Raw genomic sequence first — 23,034 nt, forward strand, 5'->3', positions numbered from 1 at the left:
CTGCTAAATGAATCGATGTTACAGATGCTTTTCCTAAAACGTATCTACAAGTGCTGCTTGAATCCGTGATCATAATCAATATCAATAAATTCAAATTTTTTGTTCTTACGTGTCGGTGGTTTAGGATAACAGTTACTGAATGGATCTCCAGTATAACCCTCGTGACATGTACACATTGGGGTATGGTTGATGACTGTGCACTGAGCGTCAAAGCCGCAAGAACCTGGACAAGGATCCCTACACTTTTCCCTGATACAAGCTGTACTACTTGTGCAATCAGAGTTGATAGTGCATTCGGGTTTACAGTTTGGTGGACTACCAATGTAACTTGGTAGGCAAGAACACGAAGGTGAGCCTCTAATGTCGCGACATTCTGAATGTGGTCCACACGGTGAGGATGCACATGGGTTTTGAATTGGAACAGGACTTGGTGGTGGTGCTGAAATTTTATGAATTAAATGGTTGTGTTTCAATGGTTTGCGTGGCGTGGCAAATAATATAAATAAAACTTCGGATCCTTACGTGGAATATGAGAGCATCGTGTAAATGGATCACCACTGAATCCTTCTTTACATGCACATATTGGACTGTGATTTAAGACCTCACAATTTGTATTTAGACCACATGGGCTTGGGCACGGGTTAAGGCATTTCTGATTAATACATGCTTTGTTTGTCGGGCATTCAGAGCTTACAACACATTCGGGTCTACATCCTGGAGGACTTCCTGTATATTCAGGGAGACATGAGCATACTGCTTGTCCATTGGAAGTGCGACATTGACTATTCGGGCCACAAGGAGATGGATGACATGGGTCGCCTGGATCTGCATCTACTATAATACGTCAGTATGGAATTGTGATTATTCTATGAAAACAAAATTCGCATTGTGATACCGAATTAACAAAACCTTACCAGGTTGTGGTGTTGGACTACAATAACGGAACGGATCTCCGGTAAATCGAGGTACACAAGTACATGAAGGTAAATGGTTTATGACTTGACACTCAGCATTCTGACCGCAGGTTCCAGGACAAGGGTTTTGACATTTCGACCGAATGCACGCTAAACTTGAGAGACAGTCTGAATTGACTACACATTCTGGGCGACAGCCTTCGTAAGGGTTTCCAATATATTCTGGTAAACACGAACATGATCCCACATTGTTCTGTTCTCTACATACAGCATTAGATCCACATGGAGAAGGTGTGCATGGAGATATGTCATCATACACTGGGTCAGCTGTGTGAAAATATGTTTGTTTACGCAGGCGAAATATAAGTGCACAAAGTTCTCGAGTGAATAGATCATCAGTCTTACGTTGTTTAGTGCTGCACAAGGTGAATGGATCACCAACATATCCAGTGCTACAAACGCACATTGGTGTGTGGCTCACAACACGACACTCTGCATTTGCTCCACAAGAACCTGGGCATGGGTCTTTACACTTTTGGTTGATACATGCCAAATGGCTAGAGCATTCACTATTGCTAACGCATTCAGGCCTACAGTTTGGTGGGGACCCTGTAAATTCTTGCATACACGAGCAGGAAGGTGATTCATTAATCACCTGACACTGAGCATTTGGACCGCAAGGTGATGGTTGACATGGATTGACATGTACAACTGGTGTTTCAACTACATGTAAAAGATTCATAAGATATTAATGACAACGTCTTCAGAATTTACATTTTACTAACAATAAATGCAAAGCTGCGTAGCAGAATATATCTGAGAGGTTGATCATTTGTAACTAAGGACTTCCATGCAGCATCGGTATGGAATATACAATTGTAATGACATGCTCTATTTTATGAGGCTGAATGGTTAAAATATGCTAGTTGTTATCAAAGTATGTATTTAACTATTGGCCTTACGTATTAATTCGCATCGCACGAATGGATCACCAGTGTATCTTGGAGGGCAGCTGCATATGGGATTATGGTTATTAACTTGGCACTGGGCTCGAAGACCGCACGTACCAGGACATGGGTCGATGCATTTTTGATTGCTGCATGCTTCATTTCGCTCACAGTCGGAGCTTACAACACATTCGGGTCTACAGGATGGCGGGCTGCCCATAAAACCCGGAACACATGAACATACTGCTTGCCCATTTATCGTACGACACTGGCTATTAGGTCCACAAGGCGATGGGTTGCATGGATTTGACACAACAGGATCTATGACGAAATTGATAAAGGTCTTAACCGAAGAACTCGAACTAATATATATCTCATGAATGATAAAGTTACCTTTAGCAGGTGCACACAGTACGAACGCATTTCCATCCATTCCTGGAGGACAACTGCACATAGGCACGTGATTATACACGTTACATTCCGCATTCGGTGCACAAGTTCCAGGACACGGATCAATACACTTGTTCCGTATGCAAGCTCTATTCAGTGGACACTCTATATTAAGAATGCATTCCGGTCTACAACCCACGTATGGGTCACCTTGATATTCTGGCAAACAAGTACACGCACCCTGGTTGCATTCAGCATTTGATCCACAAGGGGAAGGATTACATGGGTCTATTTCCACAACGTCCGCTACTGTAAGTATTACAATACTTAGTTTCTGGGTCAAACTACAATTTTATACCATGTGAATTAATCTATCCTTACTTGGTGGTTTAGGATAGCAATTACTAAATGGATCTCCAGTATATCCATCGGGGCAAATGCAGGTTGGAGTGTGATTGATGACGTTACACTGAGCACTTATACCACATGCGCCAGAACATGGGTCGCGGCACTTTTCTCGCATGCATGCTCTATTACTTGGGCAGTCCGGATTTATGGTGCACTCTGGTCTGCAATTGGGTGGGCTGCCAATGTAATTGGATAGACAAGAACAGGAGGGTGAGCCTCCTATATTACGACATTCTGCGTAAGGTCCACATGGTGAGGGTACACATGGATTCTGCACTGGTATTATTTCCGGAGATGGTTCTATGAAATAAATGATGGCAAAATGATAAATTTTCAAATGGTTATAAATGAAGCTGAATTGGACTTGACTTCAAATATCAATTTACTTTTACAAGTCTCTGAGTTAATGAATTAAAAAAACATCATAAGGATTCTTCACATCCATTTCATCGAACTAGTATTTTTTTCTTACTTGGAATAGAGAAGCATCGGGTGAATGGATCTCCTGTATAGCCAGGTTTGCAAGCACATATAGGACTGTGACTCAACACTTCGCAATTGGTATTCAAGCCGCATGGATTGGGGCATGGGTTAACGCATTTCTGATTGATACAAGCTTTGTTTGCGGCACATTCTGAGCTTACAACACATTCGGGTCGACAGGCAGGTGGACTTCCGACATATTCTGGTAGACACGAGCATACAGCCTGTTCATTAATATTGCGGCACTGACTATTTGGTCCACACGGTGACGGATTACATGGATCTTGCGGATCTGCTTCAATTACTGTTGAATGATGTTTTATGATTATTTCACTGTAGTTCGAATTATGTTTACTGATGGCAAACAAAATAATATTTCACCTGGTTCTGGTGCTAGATGACAGTAACGGAACGGATCTCCAGTGAAACCGGGCATACATGTGCATGAAGGCAGATGATTAATAACTTGACATTGTGCATTCGTGCCACAAGTTCCAGGACAAGGATTTTGGCATTTAGAACGAATACAAGCAAGATTTGATACACAATCTGAATTAACAACACACTCTGGACGGCATCCTTCGTACGGGTTACCGATGTGTTCTGGTAGGCATGTACACGATCCAGCGCCATTTTGCTCATTGCAAATTGCATTCGAACCACATGGTGATGGCGTACAAGGAGATGATTGTTCATATATTGGATCAGCTATTGAAGCATTTACATATTAGTGACGATTTTATTCATTAATTAACCAACTAATCAAGTTATGAAAGTATTGTTCTTACGTTGTTTGAGAACACATTGAGTAAAGGGATCACCGGTATAACCGATCGTGCAAACACACATTGGGGTATGACTAACTGTGCGGCATTCAGCGGAGGCACCACATGAACCTGGGCACGGATCTTTACATTTCTGATTAATGCATGCCAAATGACTAGAGCATTCACTATTGCTGACACATTCTGGTCGGCAATTTGGCGGTGAACCCGTGAACTCTGGTAGACACGAGCATGATGGCGAATCATTAATCACTTGACATTGAGCATTTGGACCACAAGGTGATGGTTGACATGGATTGACATGTACAACTGGTGTTTCAACTACATGTAAAAGATTCATAAGATATTAGTGACAACGACTTCAGAATTTATATTTACTAACAATAAATGCAAGGCTGCGCAGCAGAATATATTCGATGAGTTGCCAAGTTGCAACTAAGGACTTGTATGCAGCATCGGTATGGATTATACAATTGTAACGAAATGACATATTTTATGAGGACGAATGGTTGAAAATATGTTAGTTGTTATCAAAGTATGTATTTGACTATTGGCCTTACGTATTAATTCGCAGCGCACGAATGGATCACCAGTGTGTCTTGGAGGGCAGCTGCATATAGGATTGTGGTTATGAACTTGGCACTGGGCTCGAAGACCACAAGTACCAGGACAGGGGTCAATACATTTCTGGTTACTGCATGCCTCGTTCCTGCTACAGTCTGAGCTTATCACACATTCGGGTCTGCAGGATGGCGGGCTTCCCAAGAAACTAGGGGCGCATGTACATACTGCTTGCCCGTTTATCACGCGACATTGACTATTCGGTCCACATGGCGATGGATTGCATGGACTTGACACAATAGGATCTACGATAAAATTATAAATGTTATCCAGAATATTCCATGGAGGAAGCGATGAAGTGAATTTGTTCAAATTACCTCTGATGGGCGAACACAATACAAATGCATTTCCGTTTGTTCCGGACGGGCAACTGCACATAGGCACGTGATTGTACACATTACATTGTGCATTTTGTGCACAAGTTCCAGAACAGGGGTCTATGCATTTGTTACGTATACAAGCTTTATTCACTTGACAATCTGTGTTGAGGACGCATTCGGGCCTGCAACCCGCATAAGGATCGCCTTGGTATTCAGACAAACAGGTACATATTCCCTGATTGCATTCAGCATTTGGACCACAGGGGGATGGGTGACATGGATCAGTTTCCACTACGTCAGCTACTATAAATGTGAAGATGTAATTTAATATCTAATATATTCATCGACAATTACATATTGGAAAGAAAATGATTCATTGATTAAGAATCGGGGTGCCCTTACTTGGTGGTTTTGGATAACAATTGTTAAATGGATCTCCTGTATATTCATCCGGACAAGTACACATTGGGGTGTGATTGATTACACTGCATTCGGCTCCTGTACCACACGCACCAGCACATGGATCGCGACACTTTTCGCGCATACATGCTTTATTGCTGGGACAGTCAGGATTTATGGTACATTCTGGTCTACAATTGGGCGGGCTACCAATATAATTGGATAAACAAGAACAAGAGGGAGAGCCTCCTACGTCACGGCATTCTGCGTAAGCTCCACACGGAGATGGGACACATGGGTTTCGTATTGGTTCTATATTTGGAAGTGGTTCTAAAGAGAAAAAGTGTTTTTATTCATATTTTGTTAGTTGAATTTTTTTTTATTCACGACTACTTGCGAGACTATTGAACCGTCGGCTATCAAGTACTGAATGAAGGCGAATGAAACAAGTAGTTTTCGATAAAAAAAAAACGATTACTGACAAAGTTGACTTTCATTAGCCAGGATTCGAATTTGAATGCATAAGTAGTAATTGTAACCCAAGTAAAATCACAAGTATGTCGAATCAAAAGTGTAAGAGTGCGACAGATAGTACAGTGCAGGCGTCCGCCTTCTACCTGGTGGAAATTAAAATAAAACCACGTTGTCCCGAAAATTTGATGATTGAACTTTTGAAGTAAACTTATCTTAACTTGAAGCCATATCAGACAACTCCAGGACTCTCTCGAATCGCTGGTTACGTCCTACGAATAATTAAAAGATAAAATAGACATTATTCAACATTTTATTCTTACTTGGAATAGGGAAGCATCTACTGAATGGATCTCCAGTGTAGCCCTGTTTGCAAGAGCATATCGGACTATGGTTTGAAACCTCACAGTTGGTACTCAACCCACATGGGGCTGGACAAGGGTTGGCACATTTTTGATTGATACAAGCTCTGTTAGTTGGGCATTCCGAGCTCACAACACATTCTGGGCGACAGCCTGGCGGACTTCCAATGTATTCAGGTAAACATGAACAAACTGCTTGACCATTAACAACCCGACATTGACTATTTGGCCCACATGGTGAAGGATTGCACGGATCTTCTGGTTCTGCGTCAACTAGAGTTGGGCAATATTTGGAACTCAATATTTTCATATTCAATTAAATTATGAATTGTCTAAGATAGAGAAAATTTTACCAGGTTGTGGTATTGGATGACAGTAGCGGAATGGATCCCCGGTAAACTCAGATATACATGTGCACGAAGGCAAGTGATTCACAACCTGGCACTGTGCATTTTGACCACAAGTTCCAGGGCAAGGATTCTGACATTTGGATCGGATGCAAGCAAGACTTGATACACAATCGGAATTGACGACACATTCAGGGCGACATCCTTCATATGGATTACCAATATATTCTGGCAGACATGTACAAGATCCAACACCATTTTGCTCTTTGCAAATAGCATTGGAACCGCATGGAGACGGTGAGCACGGGGACAATGTTTCATATATTGGCTCAGCTGTAGAAAAAAATTAATGATTTCTATGATCATGAAAATCACGTTTGCGTTGAATTTGATTTTGTTGTGATAGGTCTTACATTGTTGAATGTTGCATTGTATGAAAGGATCACCGGTATAGCCAATTGCGCAGACGCACATAGGAGTATGACTGACAACACGGCACTCTGCATTCGCACCACATGAACCAGGACATGGATCTTTGCACTTCTGATTTATGCATGCAAAATGACTGGAACATTCACTATTGCTTACGCACTCGGGTCGACAGTTTGGTGGTGACCCTGTGAACTCTGGTAGGCAGGAGCAAGATGGAAAATCATTGATCACTTGGCATTGAGCATTAGGACCGCAAGGTGATGGTTGACAAGGGTTCACTTTTATCACTGGAGTGTCCGCTATATTGAAAGTAATTGAAATTTTATATTATGATGCTAGCTTACAATGGCCATTCCTAAGTAGAGAAGAAATTTATAGTACCATCTGATTCACAAAAGTAAACTGACATCATGTAAATAGTACATATTATAAAATTGTTCATACATCAATTGACTAATTTTGTATTCAATTTTGTTGACAATGGCATGGACTTTGTCTTGAATGCGTAATTAAAGAAATACGTAATTTCTTGAAGACAAGATCCTTCGAATAACTTCGATTAAATAAACTATTAAAATTTTAGTTGAATGATCCTTACAAATAGGTGTACACCTAACGAACGGGTCACCAGTATATCTGATTGGGCAGCTGCATATGGGGTTGTGATTGCTGACTTGACATTGGGCTTTAATGCCACATGTTCCGGGGCATGGGTCAATACATTTTTGATTACTGCAGGCCAAATTTCTGAGGCATTCAGAACTAACGACACATTCTGGTCTACAAGATGGTGGGCTGCCTATATATCCAGGTACACATGAGCATACTGTTTGCTGATTTATTATTCGGCACTGGCTATTGGGCCCACATGGTGATGGATAGCATGAATTTTCCACTACTGGTTCTGTAGATGAAGTTTATCATGAAGTGAAATCAGAGCATAGAATTGTGTGATAGATCAACGGTTCACAGAAAAAGTTCATACCTCTAAACGGAGAACACACAACAAATGCATTTCCACTCATTCCTGTTGGACAACTGCACATCGGAACGTGATTATACACATTGCATAGAGCATTTTGACCACAAGTACCTGGGCACGGGTCAAAACACTTATTACTGCCACATGCTCTGTTCAAGGGACAATCTGTGTTAAGAACACATTCAGGGCGACAGCCCGAATATGGGTCTCCATGGTATTCTGGCAAACATGTGCAAATTCCTTCATTGCATACGGCATTTGGTCCGCATGGAGAAGGGTTGCAAGGATCTGTTTGAAGTACCTCGACAGCTAGAAACATATGTTGTTAATATTCAGCCACTACGGTAAAGCAGCATCAGGAATTCAATTGTTGATTCTTACGTTCAGGCAACTTGGGGTAACAATTAGTGAATGGGTCGCCAGTATAGCCTAGGGGACATGTGCACGCTGGACTATGATTTATCACATTGCACTGAGCATTGATTCCGCAAGAACCAGGACATGGATCTCTGCATTTTTCTTTTATGCATGCTTTATTGCTTGCACAGTCTGCGTTTATAGTACATTCAGGTCTGCAATTAGGTGGACTACCAATGTAGTTTGGATGACATGAACATGATGGAGATCCACCAATGTCACGACATTCAGCGTAAGACCCACATGGGGATGGTACACAAGGGTTTGTTGGCCGAACAATCGTTGGCTCAGGCTCTGTAAGGTATTAGGAATTTCCGATGAGGCTGTTATTTTATCTGAATTTTCATGTGTATTGTAGGTACGAGGGTGAATAAGTGAACTTACTTGGAGTTGGGAAGCATCTTGTGAATGGATCTCCAGTGTATCCAAGTTTGCAAATACAAATTGGACTATGCATCGAAACCTTACAATCGGTATTCAAACCGCACGGACTTGGGCATGGATTGACGCATTTTTGATTTATACACGCTTTGTTTGTTTGACATTCTGAGCTTACGACACACTCTGGCCGGCATCCAGGTGGAGATCCTTTGTACTCAGGCAGACACGAGCAAACTGCTTGCCCGTTACTTACACGGCATTGGCTATTTGGCCCGCAGGGTGTAGGGTTACATGGGTCCAATGTGTCATCTACAACTATTGCAAGTTTCACAAAAATCAGAAATTATCAATACTGAAATGAATACTTAATGTCTGTTTCAAGTGAATTTAATGCTGGATTAAAATGAAGCGAAATGGGGAAAAATTATCAGAAATGGAATTCCTGTACTTTCATGACGTTAAAATTCGATATAACATGCTTTTTGACAAACTGTAAAGAATGTTGAGAGGATTTTCGTAAACAAATTTCAGAGTTACATTCTGTTAATTCCCATTACTGTCTTACCCGTAAATAGTATTTGATTATTTGTTCTGGAAATATGAGGCACTATTTTTTAAATGTAGTTAATACTGTTAAATGTCCTGATTAAGAAGAAGTTTTTATTCTTCGGAAGGAGCAAACTTTACTAACATTTCCTGATTCTCCGTGTCTGACAGAATTTTTAAACTATTGGCGATTTCCCTATTCTGGTCTCACTCTGAACTAATATCTGAGTTAAGCGACGCGGAATTAATAAACCGAATTTGGATGAAATTTCATTTAAGCTTTCTGTCTTGGATATTCTACAAAGTCTCAAGTTTTTAACAAATTTCTAGACAAACGCATCCCACTTTTCTGGACTTATTCGTAATGTGAATTTTCAGGAAACTTTCCAAAGCATTCTGTTCACGAGTAATGTCATATTTTTGTCCACACGAAACATCTATGTGAGAAATTGTATGGCATGTCGATGGTTACTCGTAGGAAAAACAGATATCTCATACGCAACGGTTAAACAGATATGTATAGTAGTAATGTACTCACAAGAAACTAGGTATACTTCTCTCTGCAAAATAATACGTGGTTTTTGATTTTTAAATTTACAGACCTTTTCTAATACATCCATGTATCTCGCAAATGGAATATATGGTTTTTAGTAATTATGTGTGAAGCACGTGGTATGTGACCATGGCATGGGAAATACACGTTTTTTACCTAACCCTTTCATTCGCATAAGCCACTATAATGGCGCCCATTTTTTTTTAGACATTTGTTTTATATTCCACGCACAGTCCTAAATTTTTTGGCATTTTTTGGTAAAAAAATAATTGAACTTTAGAATGGTTAGGATTTTTGTGAATCCATGATTGTTTATAATTGTTATAGATAAAAATATGCAACTACAAAACTATTTTCATGAGTGTAATTCGTGACCGGAGAAATTTGATAATAAACGTATATAGTAAAACCGCTAGGAATTTATTGGTTGACAAACAGAGATCTCAGAATGGTCGTTGGACATACAAAATTCAATGCATTGGAATAATTGTTACCCTCTTTAGGGGTGCATATAGATAGTATTGGGGGTCGCACTTCTACTCAGCCTAAGACTAAGCCTAGTGTCTCAAAATAAATATTCATATAAATCTCATTCAAGAACACTGTCTGAAACAATGTTGATAATTCATACCGTTTTCACTCCATTTTCGAGATTATTTTTAGTTCTGTTAAATATCTGACATTAGATTCGAATTCAGCGTCAAAAAATTCATAGGAAACGTATAATTGTATTTTCGTGCAAACAGAAACTGAATTGCGTGACTGAAAGTGTTAAAGGTATCAAAGTAATAACAAACAAGCAGGCAAAAATTATTTTTTTAGCAATACTTTTTCATCGAAACGACAATAGTATAGGTTTATCAGTGAAGAGAATGAAAAAAGTAAAACAAATTTTTTCGATGAAAAACAAAAGATTTGTAACTGTTTTCTTCAAATAAATAGATATACTCGGAAAAACATAATCGTTTGTTATGAAAAAGTAATAAAGAGGAGAAACTAAAGGTTTGTCATTAAAACATTGAAAGTCGATTCATTTCAATTCGGAAGTTCAAATTAAATGGGACATGACAATTTTTTGTGCCCATTATTTGGTTGTAAAATCCTGTACGTTCCGCGATCCTGGTAGGAGTTTATAGGACAGACCGACACATAGACCTTTATTTCTTTAACAATAAGAATTTGTTTTTCGGATTCTACAGGTCTAAAAAGGTAATGATTCGTCGAAATTAGAAAAAGTGGTTTTCAACCGAAACCAATACTCATCTTTATCACCTTTAAAAGTAAATATCTGATATTAAAATTTATTCTTGATAAGGCCAGAAAATTGATTACACTATAGGTATCTCAGCGAAAGTTTGAAAATCTAAAACTGTCTAGCTGGCTTTTGTTATGTTATAATACGATACTCGTGATGAGAGGAAATTTTTAGTTTAATTAATGGCGATTATTCATAGACTATAGTGAGTATGTTTAAGTGAACTAATTATTATTGCCAATTTATTAAATGTGGTGCTACACGCTGCTAAGCTCCTCGTAGTGCATGCGTAGGCACTAACTACATCGGTATAAAACTTACTTATTGGCGGTGACAGGTGACAGTAACTGAATGGATCTCCTATATATCCAGATATGCATGTGCAAGTTGGTAAGTGGCTAATTACTTGGCACTCTGCGTTTTGGCCACATGTTCCAGGGCATGGGTTTTGGCATTTAGATCGTATACATGCTAAGCTGGATATACAATCTGAATTGACAGTACACTCTGGGCGACAGCCTTCATAAGGATTACCGATATACTCGGATACACAAGTACACGATCCGACGCCATTTTGTTCTTTACAAATAGCATTTGAGCCACAAGGTGATGGAGTACACGGAGAAAGTTTCTCGGCAATAACTGGTTCAGCTAAAATCGTTAAAAATTACATCAGTCGTTACTTGTTCAGCTGAACTATTATATTCGATTAGAATCCGGTTGCAGATTTCAATACCCGTCGAATTATTCTTACATAGTTGGATGTTGCATTGAGTGAAGGGATCGCCAACAAAACCTGTAGTACAAACGCACATTGGCGTATGACTAACCACACGACATTCAGCATTGAAACCACACGATCCTGGACAAGGATCTGCGCATTTTTGGTTTATACATGCCAAGTGACTGGAGCATTCGCTATTACTAACACATTCAGGTCTGCAGTTTGGCGGAGATCCAATGAATTGTGAGAGGCAAGAGCATGAAGGATTTTCATTAATTATTTGACACTGAGCATTTGGGCCGCAAGGTGATGGTTGACATGGATTCACTGGTTTAACCTCGGTGGGCACTGTGAAAGACAGTTTTGTGAAAGCAAATTCATCGTAAATTTGTGAAGATAAAAAATAAAGCGAGATCTTACAGATGAATTCGCATCGTAGGAACGGGTCACCAGTGTAACCTGAGGGACAAGTACATATTGGGTTGTGGTTAACGACTTGACACTGAGCTCTGAGACCACACGTTCCAGGGCATGGGTCGTTGCATTTTTGATTGCTACAAGCTTCGTTTCTTCCACAGTCCGAGCTAACCACACATTCGGGTCTACATGATGGAGGGCTTCCAATATAACCAGGAACACATGAGCAGACGCCTTGTCCGTTTACAGTACGACACAAGCTATTGGGACCGCAGGGCGAAGGACTGCATGGATTCGGTAAATCCATTTCTGTGATGAAGAAGAGTGGTTAAAAGCTACATGCGGAACGATTAAAATCAGATTTATATTCCTCGTACCTTTTATAGGTGAACAGAGAACAAACGCATTTCCTGACATTCCTATTGGACAGCTACACATGGGAACATGATTATAAACGCTGCATTGTGCATTCTGCCCACAGGTACCAGGACAAGGATCAAAGCACTTATTACTGCCACAAGCTCTGTTCAAGGGACAATCTGTATTGAGAACACATTCGGGGCGACAGCCTGAGTACGGATCACCTCGATATTCAGGTAAACATGAGCAACTGCCATCGTTACACTCTGCATTTGGTCCACAAGGTGACGGATTGCAAGGATTTCTTTCAATTATTTCTGTGGCTGTAATGTAAAGACAAAGTGTCGGATTTTTTACGAAAACAATGCCTGAGAATATAAAACCCAAATTCTTCTTACGTGGTTCACGGTAGCAGTTATTAAATGGATCTCCGGTATAACCGCCGGGACAAGTGCACATGGGTGTATGATTTATAACGTTGCATTGAGCTCCTATTCCACAAGATCCAAGACAAGGATCTTTGCATTTTTCTCTGATACAAGCCTTATTACTTGGACAATCGGGATTTATTGTACATTCAGGTCTACAATTCGGTGGACTGCCAACATAATTCAATGCGCAAGAACATGAAGGTAGCCCGTTATTGTTATGACATTCAGCATTTGGGCCACAAGGTGAAGGCACACATGGATTTATTGTTGGAGCCTTCTCCGGAAGTGGTTCTAAAAGTAGTTTGAAATAGTTTTATTTTCAATCATATGGCAGTATAGGAAAACGAGGGATTTTAAATGAAAATGTTTGCTTACGCGGGATTGAGAAACATCGTGTGAATGGATCGCCAGTAAAACCATCTTTGCAGGCACAAATTGGACTATGATTCAAGACTTCACAATTAGTATTTACTCCACATGGCTCGGGACATGGATTAACACATTTCTGTTGGATGCATGCTCTATTCAAAGGACATTCCGAGCTGACTACACATTCTGGTCGACACCCTGGTGGACTTCCTATATATTCTGACTTGCAAGAACATACAGCTTGACCATTGATTTCGCGACATTGACTGTTTGGCCCACAAGGTGATGGATTACATGGATCTCCCGGATCTGCCGCTATAACTATAGGATAATATGAGATTTTGAAGATGAAAAAGTTTGGTATAGCCATCTATAAACTGTGATCAATGACATCATATCTAATTACCGGGTTGCCTCATGACATTACAGTAACGGAATGGATCTCCAGTGAAACCGGGAATACATATACATGACGGCAAATGATTTACAACTTGGCACTCTGCATTCTGACCACATGTACCCGGGCAAGGGTTTTGGCACTTGGATCGAATACAAGCAAGAGTAGATGCACAATCAGAATTGATGACACATTCCGGACGGCAACCTTCATACGGATTTCCAATATATCCAGGTACGCACGTACAAGATCCAGCTCTACTTTGCTCTTTACAAATAGCATTTGCGCCACACGGAGAAGGAGTACATGGGCTAAGATATTCAGCAACCACAGCGGCTATGGAGCGAATAAAGTTGTTTGAATGATTGTCATTAGAAGATCAGAAATACGATATTGGGTATGTGCATTCTTACGTTGTTTTAAACATTGTGTGAATGGATCTCCATTAAAACCGAGAAGACATGCACACATTGGTGTATGACTAACAACTCGACACTCCGCATTGCTACCACATGAACCTGGACACGGGTCTTTACATTTTTGATTAATGCATGCAAAGTGACTACTGCATTCACTATTACTGATGCATTCTGGTTTACAATTTGGCGGAATGCCAATGTACTCTTGGAGACACGAGCAAGACGGTGAATCATTGATAACTTTACAAATAGCATTTGGTCCACACGGAGAGGGTTGACAGGGATTTGCTTGAATAATAGGACTAGTTTCAACTGTGAAAGAGAAGATAACTCATAGTTAGTTACACTTTGAGAAACAAATCACTGAATTATTAGTCAGGAAATAATATGCTTACGTATTGGAATGCATCTCACAAATGGATCACCAGTGTGAAGTTGAGGGCAAGTACAGATTGGATTGTGATTAATGACTTGACATTTGGAATTGATGCCACAAGAGCCAAGGCATGGATCTCTGCATTTCTGGTTACTGCATGCTTCGTTTAGTGAACAGTCCGAGCTCACCGTACACTCAGGTCTACAAGAGGGTGGGGAACCGATATAGCCCGGCACACACGAACAGACTGCTTGTTCATTAATTTTTCGACATACACTGTTCGGACCACACGGGCTGGGCTGACATGGGTTCCTGTCTACAGGCTCTACATTTGAAAATACATGCTCGTGAAATAAAACAGTCAGACAGTTGATGAATGCCTCTTGAAATTATGGTTACCCAATATTTGAAAACATGTTTTATACGAATTTCACGGTTCTATGTTTCAGAACAACCTAATTCTTGCTTTTATATGAAGTCTTTATAATGCATCGCATTTGATTTGATAGTGCATCGAACAATTCTTCAAGATAATGCAGTGCTCTGATTTCCTATTTGTTTTTAGCAGTTTTTTGACGGCACAGCATACAAAGGCTTAGGTTATTGTAGGTAGAATTCGTATGGATATGAGTCAAAAATGTTTCCTTGCGGTTCACAGTGAATATACGAAATTATTCAGATGCTCATAAATACAATTTTTAAAAGTATAAAACTTCGAGAAAAACAATGATATTATAAAGTTGACATGAGTTTTTTGACCGGCGAAACACTTATTAATTTCTTTCAAAACCAATGACGTACCTTGGAATGGTAAGCAAAGTACAAAGGCGTTTCCTGTCATTCTTGCAGGACAGCTACACATAGGGACGTGGTTTAATACAACACATTGGGCCATTCGTCCGCAAGTTCCTGGACATGGATCTATGCACTTATTGCGAATGCATGCCTTTTCTCGGGAACAATCCGAGTTGAGAACACATTCTGGGCGACATTCATAATAAGGATCACCCCGATAGTCGGGTAAGCATGTACAAATTCCGTCATTACACAGGGCATTGGGACCGCATGGAGATGGATCGCATGAATCATGAATTGCAACTTCAGCTAGAAGAAAGAATAAATTGTTCTGGGTACTGGTGATATTTGAGTTTTTGATTGACAAGTCCGTTGTATAGAACTCTTACTTGGAGGTGGTGGTTTTGGATAACAATTGCTGAAAGGATCTCCTGTATATCCATCAGGACAAGTGCACATTGGTACATGATTACGTACATTGCACAGAGCTGTACTACTACATGATCCTAAACATGGGTTTTTACATTTCTCATTGATACAAGCCAAGTTCATGGAACATTCAGAATTCACGCTACATTCGGGTCTGCAATTAGGCGGTGCTCCCATATAAGATGGTAAGCAGGAGCAAGATGGAGACCCTCTAATATTTCGACACTCGGAATATAATCCACAAGGAGATGGAACGCATGGATCTATCTCATCTCGTTGTGGGAGTACTATCTCTGCAATTCAAGATTACTATGTGTAGAATAAATGTGTTAAATGAATACATTGTACAATTTTTTTTCTGGGAAATAATCTTACGTGGCAGCGGGAAACATCTGGTGAAGGGATCTCCTGTATATCGAGCAATGCAACTACAAATGGGGCTATGGTGGATCACTTTGCATTCTGTATTTAATCCACAAGGGTTCGGACAAGGAGAGATGCATTTCTGGTTGATGCATGCCAGTGTTGGTGAACATTCGCTATTTACTACACATTCTGGCTTACAACTCGGCGGGGATCCAATATAAGTTGGTAAACATGAGCAAACAGCTTGGCCATTCGTATTGCGGCATTTACTATTTGGTCCGCAAGGCGAAGGGAAACATGGGTCTACTTCAACCTCCACATCTATAGCGTAAAATATGTTCAAACGATTAGTGTATATCATTACATTATATCGTAGCAAGGAAATAGGTCAAAAAAGGTCTTACGCAGGTGTTGGTGCGGGACGCAGTATCTGAAGGGGTCTCCTGTATAACCTGAATTGCAATTACAAGTTGGCATGTGGTTAACAACATTACACTGTGCGTTCAAGCCACAGGTTCCGGGACAAGGGTTTCTGCATTTCAGGTTGATGCAAGCCAAATTTGGCATGCAATCTGAGTTTGATATGCACTCGGGGTGACAGCCTTCGTAAGGGTTTCCTATATAGTCTGAGCGACACGAGCATGATCCAGCGCCATTATATTCACGGCAAATAGCATTCGGGCCACAGGGAGATGGGTCACATGGTTTCCTAATTTCTGTTTGGGGTTCTACTGGAAAAAGAAACGTACTCAAGAATTTATAACTTGAATAACAAACTATGTCTAATCAGGTTAACCACCGATATGTTTAGGTTTTAGTGCAAACCAAATGGTGCCGCAGTTAAAAGCCCATCATCAGTTCACCAGAACCGAATTTTATTTTTCGCATATTATTATTATTATTATTATTACTATTATTATTGCTATTGCTATTATTATTATTATAAATCCAGAGGACATGTTCTTATTCATATGTGAGGCGTTGGATACATTGCAGTTGGTCAGATCAATATATTGTTATTATAATATATCAAGTTAATAAAGTGCTGCATAGGCAGGGAATCACGCTGAGAGTGCTTTCAATGTATTCGAAGTTTTCAGCTATATTGCTTATCCTTATAATATATTTCAATTGCTTAGGCCAAACAGACTTTTTTCTGACCAGCTTCGCATGTAATTGTGTTATCGTTCATTAATAACGGCGTTTCAAATAGGCATTAATTACTTTACAAGCTTCGTGTAAAGTACTAGTTAGCTCTACATCTATGTAAGGTCAATTTTTGTGTCAATTTGCGCAGGTTTGCTAGGGGTTGGGTTTAATCACGTGTCGGGGTTAGGGCAGCTTTCATTTTCAGTGCAGGGTAAGCAAACTCGTGAGCTCATTCCAACGATCAATTTCTTGTTCACCCAAGGTGACCAAGGCCAATGTAGGGGATTACAAACATGTATCAATACGAAAAATATTGGGGAACTGTACTAGACTGCTTCATCTGGAAACATCAGTTTGTTCGGGTATTGGGACATCGCAGATCATGAAAATGATCGTTTTATTAGTTCATTAGGGTTTAAAGCATGTGTGCACTTTGTGTATAGACCCGTTCATTAATTGGTTTTTTAATGGGCAAAATTCAGCGGACTACATATATTTATACATAGGACTCCTTAATTACAATAAGATTACTGCAATGGTGGGCAAATGGGTAAATATGGGTCGGGGGGGGGGGGGGGAGAGGGGGGGGCTTTAAAGATATGGTTGAAAATTTCTTTTCACCAGATTATTAATAACTTTCAATCATGAAATCGTATTTTATGACACAGCACAAACACCTGTACGTTTGTGCCATGTAACACTGTAATCAAAGTTACAACTCTTGTGAGACATGTTCATGTTTCAGTCTGTAAACTAAATTTGTATTTTGTCAATTAATTATTATTTATTCACGCACTGAATATTACCCTAACGCTATTTTCATTCCCGTGTTTTCTCTAAAGTAAGTTACAATCTGACTAGGAATACAAAAAGTGGTTGCAAACTAATAAGCTTGTCTACTACAAGCTTTTTCTGAATGTCGAATTTGGTATAGAAGACAGTATTTTCAGAGGATTTTGTATTGTCAAATTCGTGAAAAAAAAAACATTCAAAGGTAGGTAAAAGTCCCTGGTAAACTCATTCTCGTAATTCAATTTTCTCAATTTTCTAAGTATGAAAGTATCCCCCTATGGAAACATTTTGATTGAAGAAAGACTAAACCATAACTTCGTTTGAAATTTTGAAAATATCGCTAGGCTTGCTATGAGTGTAGACATGTGGACACCGATTCTAAAACCGCTAATTCTTTCTCTAGTTGATCATGTTGGCGATGGAGTCCGCCCGCAGTACCATCAGTGGCCGGCCGCAAGCTAATTTGAATTTTGTATTGTTGGGTTCTGTGATGCTTAGCCTGGATTTTCGCGGGTATCAAATTGAACATGGATTCCAACGCAATGGCAAAACGCCGCGCGTCAAAACCATGGACCTAGTATCAAAACTACGTGGTTGAGTCAGTGATTCTCAATTGCTTTTTTATAGTAAGAATTAAAGCATCTAGGATTGTCAATTGGAAGTGTGAACAAACGGAGAAAATGAAAAAGCGAGAAGGGAGTCGAATAAAATGGCAGCAGTTTTTCGAGTTAAGAAACCTCTTTTGGAAAATTTATCTATGAATATTTGTATGCAGTTGAAAATATGAAAAAATCTCGTTATCGCACAAGGAATCCTAATTTCTGTGAATGTAAAAAAAGTTACTGACAAAAAAAAAAAAACGGGTACATTTTTAATTAAAAATGCAAACAAGTTAGTTTCTTTATAAAGAAAGATTGAAATTTCTTGACCAGATGAAAATTTTCCACCTAGATTTCACACAGATAAAAGTATTCACAGGTCGATTAACGTAAAGGCTTTTCTAGTTCAGAAGGTGATTTCAAATACTGCAGTGCTGGTAATAAATTTTTTAAACTTGACACGAAATTAATGTCTTCTTTATCGCAATGGAAAAGTTGCATTGAGTTTTAATCACTAAGGAGAAGATTATTTCGACAGTTATAAATTAACTTGGAAAAAAGAACGCGGATTTTGCGTGTGATTATGATCTCACGTACAATTATAGTAATCGGAAATGTTTTACTTATTTCAAAAAAGAATTATGGTATAGTTTCTCTGCAGTGAAAATAAGTGCACAAAGTTACATTTTAAACAATAATTTTTACACCTGAGTTTTCAAGCAATGATAATAATGGAGAAACAAGCTTTTCTCTAAACGTATTTCGAACAATCTCTAAACAAAGTCACGATGTTCATGTATAATATTAGCTTTTTCGTCATAGTAGGCCAAAATCGGAGTTGTACGCTCACACCTGGATCTCAAAATCCCGTTTTATGCCTACGTAAAAAAAAAAATAATGTTCGCATCACGGGTATAACACTTTACGCCCTTCACACTAAAATTGCTACTTTCTGCAGAAACGACACGATATAACTTAGAAGTAAAGACAAATGTTCAATATCATTTCGATATTGACGAGAAACTGTTTTCACCTGGTACATAATCAGTTAGTTGTGTTGTCAACCAACGTGTGTATAGGTAATTGATAAACTCAGTTCACTGACTGAAACAACTTCAACATACCTTCTCACAATAACAATTAACTTCAGCATCTTCTGTTAACAAGAATCATATTTTGCCAGCAAATCAATGCTTGTTAATTTGCTATTAAGGAATTACCTCCAGAAAATAATTCAAGAAGGCTATTTCATTAAAGCCTTACTTGATAAAATAAAAGCAACAATTCATTGCTGGGAATTTTGGGTACACAATATCTCCGGTGTGTTATAATTAATAAAATACTTGTGTATACATAAATTCATGCAACATGCAGTACATATTGATAAATTGAGACTCACCTCTCTCGACAAGATGACAGCTGCTGAATGGATCGCCAGTGTAGTCTTGATGACAGGAACAAACAGGTTGATGGTTGATTACAGAACACTGTGAATTCACACCACAAACACCAATGCACGGATCACGACACTTTTGTTGAACACAAGCAAGTTGCGGCGCACATTCTGGGTTGATCGTACATTCTGGCCTGCAATTTGGCGGAACTCCCACGTAATTCTGGGAACATGAACATGCAGGACTTTCCCCACGGACGTGACATTCTGAGTTAGGCCCACATGGTGATGGGTCGCACGGATTTATTGGCACTGGAGTAACTACAAATAAAAACGAAATATCTAGTATCACTAATTGGAATCTCTGTAAACCAAAAGCTTTGAAGTGTGGCAGAAATTCCATTACCTTGGATTTGGTCGCATCTGGTGAATGGATCACCAGTATAACCCTCACTGCAGCTACATATCGGATTATGATTCACCACTTGGCATCTGGCATTCTGTCCGCAAGTGCCTGGACAAGGATCTGAGCACTTGCTTCTCAGGCACGCTTGTGTTAGTGGACACTCTGCGCTAACTATACACTCTGGTCTGCAGGACGGTGGATTACCTATAAAGTTTGACTGGCAAGAGCACACTGCATGATTGTTGACGACTTTGCATATACTGTGTGGACCACATGGTGATGGTGTGCAAGGTTGCGCTGGTACTTCTAAAAAGATTATAATAATAAATAATAATAAGGTACAAATGTAATAATTATAATAATGAACAAGAGTATTGATTGAAAAAACTTTTGCATAGTTGGCTACTTTTGAAGTCATTATTATTGAAATGCAATATTCATTTTTGAAATGAAACGTTTAAAGCATTCGAGCCTACCATCATTTTTGGGTGGCCTACAGAGAGAGAATGGATCGCCCGTTGTGCCCGGTGGACAACTGCACATGGGAATATGATTGACAACATCGCAGCGAGCATTGGATCCGCAAGTACCAGGGCATGGGTCGATACAATGCTGATTAGCGCACGATTTTACTCGTGAGCATTCAGAATTCATTGTACACTCTGGACGACAAAATGAGGTCGGATCTCCAAAGTAACCTGGCAGGCATGTACAAGAGCCGCCGTTGCATTGAGCATTCGGTCCACATGGAGATGGATCGCATGGGTCATCAGGAACTCGTGGCCGCTCTGTGTTAAAATTTTCATCATAAAAATTAAGGTAATGACATTTTCTCAAAGTAAGTATATCACTCTAAATCGAAATCATTCAAGTATGCAAGTCTTAAATCAAACCTTGGACTGGTGCACAAAGTGTGAAAGGATCGCCAGTATATCCTTCTTTGCAGTTACATATTGGAATATGGTTTTGAACACGACAGTCAGCGTTTTGTCCACAAGATCCCATACAGGGATCTCTGCATTTTTCGGAGATACAAGCATGATTAGACGAACAATCTGTGTTTACGACACACTCTGGGCGACAGTTTGGCGGAGATCCTATGTAATTCTTTAGACATGAACACGCTGCTTGGTCAGCGATATTCCTGCATTCTGCATAGAGGCCACATGGACTAGGCATGCAAGGATCTCTTTGTTTTGGGACTTCCAAAGGTGGAACTAAACATAAATAATTACTTCATTAAGTGAACTCAATATTCGTATAGTTCATATAGTGTCTTCTGTCAAATTCATTGAATTATTTTTTAAAAGATTGTGTACATTACCTATTTCTCGATAACATCTTGAGAATGGATCACCAGTCATCCCTTGAGGACAGCTGCATAGAGGATGATGGTTCACAACTTGACATTTAGCTCCGATCCCACAGGTTCCCGGACAAGGATCATTACACTTGAACTTATAACAAGCTCGATCTTGAGGGCACTCAGAATTGACAACACATTCAGGTCTACAATTAGGTGGTGTGCCAATGTATGATTTTTCACAAGTACACACAGGTTGATTGTTAACCACCCTGCATACGCTGCTTGGTCCACAAGGGGAGGGTGAACATGGTTCAGACACAGTCGGTTCTACAACATTAAAAGGTAAAATTCATTTGAATCTTATCAAAATTCATCGTTGGTCTCAGGATTCAATCTACGCTCAAGGGCAAATATTTCCATCTCTAATCTTTTGAAAAGTTCTTTCGATATATATTGCATAGGTAGAAATCTAGGTAAAAACAAACTGGATTCATTGTCGAAAAATTTTTAAATAAGAATAAATTTCACTCGGAAATTTGAATTCTGTTCACATTTCACCGTGACTCAGTTCATATATCTGTTACGTTTTCACAATATGTTGTAACTATTTCCATTAAATGTTACCAACAGATTGTGCAAACAGAAAAGACATGGAACATCAAGCATCTCGTTCATCCACGTTAATGCAACAGCCCAAACCGGTCATAAAAGCTGTGAAAAACAAAACTGGAACTCGACTAGATTTGACTAGATTCTTGATCTAGAAAATTTCACTAAATTTGTGAAATCATTTGTTTTCTTTTCTAGAATTCAATTAAATTGCATGTACCCGTATTTCCATCTTACTTTTACCAACTTTAAACATATAGCGATTGCAGAATATTTCATTCTCTTTATCATGTTATTTGAGTATTCAGTGAAATTTACCTGTAACTGGCCGAAGTGTGCAACCGATGAATGGATCACCAATATATCCAGGCATACAAATACATGTGGGGATGTGATTCACAACGGAACATTCTGCACGGGTGCCACAAATACCTGGGCAAGGATCTTCACACTTGTTTCGAATGCAAGCTTTGTTTGTCGGACAATCTGCACTAAGAATGCACTCAGGTTGGCAGCCTTCATACGGATTTCCGTAATAGTCTTCAATACAACTGCATGCGCCTGCATTATCACGTTGTTGGCAAACTGCGTTAGGGCCACATGGAGATGGCTCACAGGGATTCAGAGCTTCTTCTGTAATTACATGCAAAATATCGAATTCACGTACATAAAAATATTAATGTA

General features: G+C 39.5%; 1 protein-coding gene across 3 annotated transcripts in view; it reads right to left on the reverse strand.

Moving 5' to 3' along the window:
• The window catches only part of LOC124178732, a 132,964-nt gene that overhangs the window by 41,327 nt on the left and 68,603 nt on the right, over window positions 1-23,034 (reverse strand). For 2 of the 3 annotated variants that reach the window (XM_046562301.1, XM_046562303.1), the window contains exons 68-106: window positions 22,669-22,983; window positions 21,760-22,068; window positions 21,329-21,652; window positions 20,912-21,223; window positions 20,436-20,741; window positions 20,036-20,350; window positions 16,501-16,827; window positions 16,106-16,417; window positions 15,691-16,023; window positions 15,308-15,610; window positions 14,526-14,831; window positions 14,125-14,442; window positions 13,721-14,047; window positions 13,321-13,635; window positions 12,913-13,236; window positions 12,532-12,837; window positions 12,158-12,463; window positions 11,768-12,085; window positions 11,335-11,664; window positions 8,663-8,974; window positions 8,243-8,572; window positions 7,865-8,170; window positions 7,478-7,783; window positions 6,861-7,178; window positions 6,454-6,780; window positions 6,062-6,373; window positions 5,271-5,597; window positions 4,866-5,171; window positions 4,488-4,793; window positions 3,931-4,248; window positions 3,524-3,850; window positions 3,132-3,446; window positions 2,633-2,959; window positions 2,255-2,560; window positions 1,877-2,182; window positions 1,320-1,637; window positions 915-1,241; window positions 523-834; window positions 110-439 (exon numbers count right to left, since the gene is read on the reverse strand). In XM_046562301.1, the coding sequence (XP_046418257.1) occupies window positions 110-439; window positions 523-834; window positions 915-1,241; window positions 1,320-1,637; window positions 1,877-2,182; window positions 2,255-2,560; window positions 2,633-2,959; window positions 3,132-3,446; window positions 3,524-3,850; window positions 3,931-4,248; window positions 4,488-4,793; window positions 4,866-5,171; window positions 5,271-5,597; window positions 6,062-6,373; window positions 6,454-6,780; window positions 6,861-7,178; window positions 7,478-7,783; window positions 7,865-8,170; window positions 8,243-8,572; window positions 8,663-8,974; window positions 11,335-11,664; window positions 11,768-12,085; window positions 12,158-12,463; window positions 12,532-12,837; window positions 12,913-13,236; window positions 13,321-13,635; window positions 13,721-14,047; window positions 14,125-14,442; window positions 14,526-14,831; window positions 15,308-15,610; window positions 15,691-16,023; window positions 16,106-16,417; window positions 16,501-16,827; window positions 20,036-20,350; window positions 20,436-20,741; window positions 20,912-21,223; window positions 21,329-21,652; window positions 21,760-22,068; window positions 22,669-22,983 (12,342 nt within the window). The remainder of the gene's footprint in view (window positions 1-109; window positions 440-522; window positions 835-914; window positions 1,242-1,319; window positions 1,638-1,876; window positions 2,183-2,254; window positions 2,561-2,632; window positions 2,960-3,131; window positions 3,447-3,523; window positions 3,851-3,930; window positions 4,249-4,487; window positions 4,794-4,865; window positions 5,172-5,270; window positions 5,598-6,061; window positions 6,374-6,453; window positions 6,781-6,860; window positions 7,179-7,477; window positions 7,784-7,864; window positions 8,171-8,242; window positions 8,573-8,662; window positions 8,975-11,334; window positions 11,665-11,767; window positions 12,086-12,157; window positions 12,464-12,531; window positions 12,838-12,912; window positions 13,237-13,320; window positions 13,636-13,720; window positions 14,048-14,124; window positions 14,443-14,525; window positions 14,832-15,307; window positions 15,611-15,690; window positions 16,024-16,105; window positions 16,418-16,500; window positions 16,828-20,035; window positions 20,351-20,435; window positions 20,742-20,911; window positions 21,224-21,328; window positions 21,653-21,759; window positions 22,069-22,668; window positions 22,984-23,034) is intronic. The other variant, XM_046562302.1, reaches the window with a different exon arrangement.

The sequence above is a fragment of the Neodiprion fabricii genome, chromosome 3 (genome assembly GCF_021155785.1).
Source record: "Neodiprion fabricii isolate iyNeoFabr1 chromosome 3, iyNeoFabr1.1, whole genome shotgun sequence".
Taxonomy (NCBI): domain Eukaryota; kingdom Metazoa; phylum Arthropoda; class Insecta; order Hymenoptera; family Diprionidae; genus Neodiprion; species Neodiprion fabricii.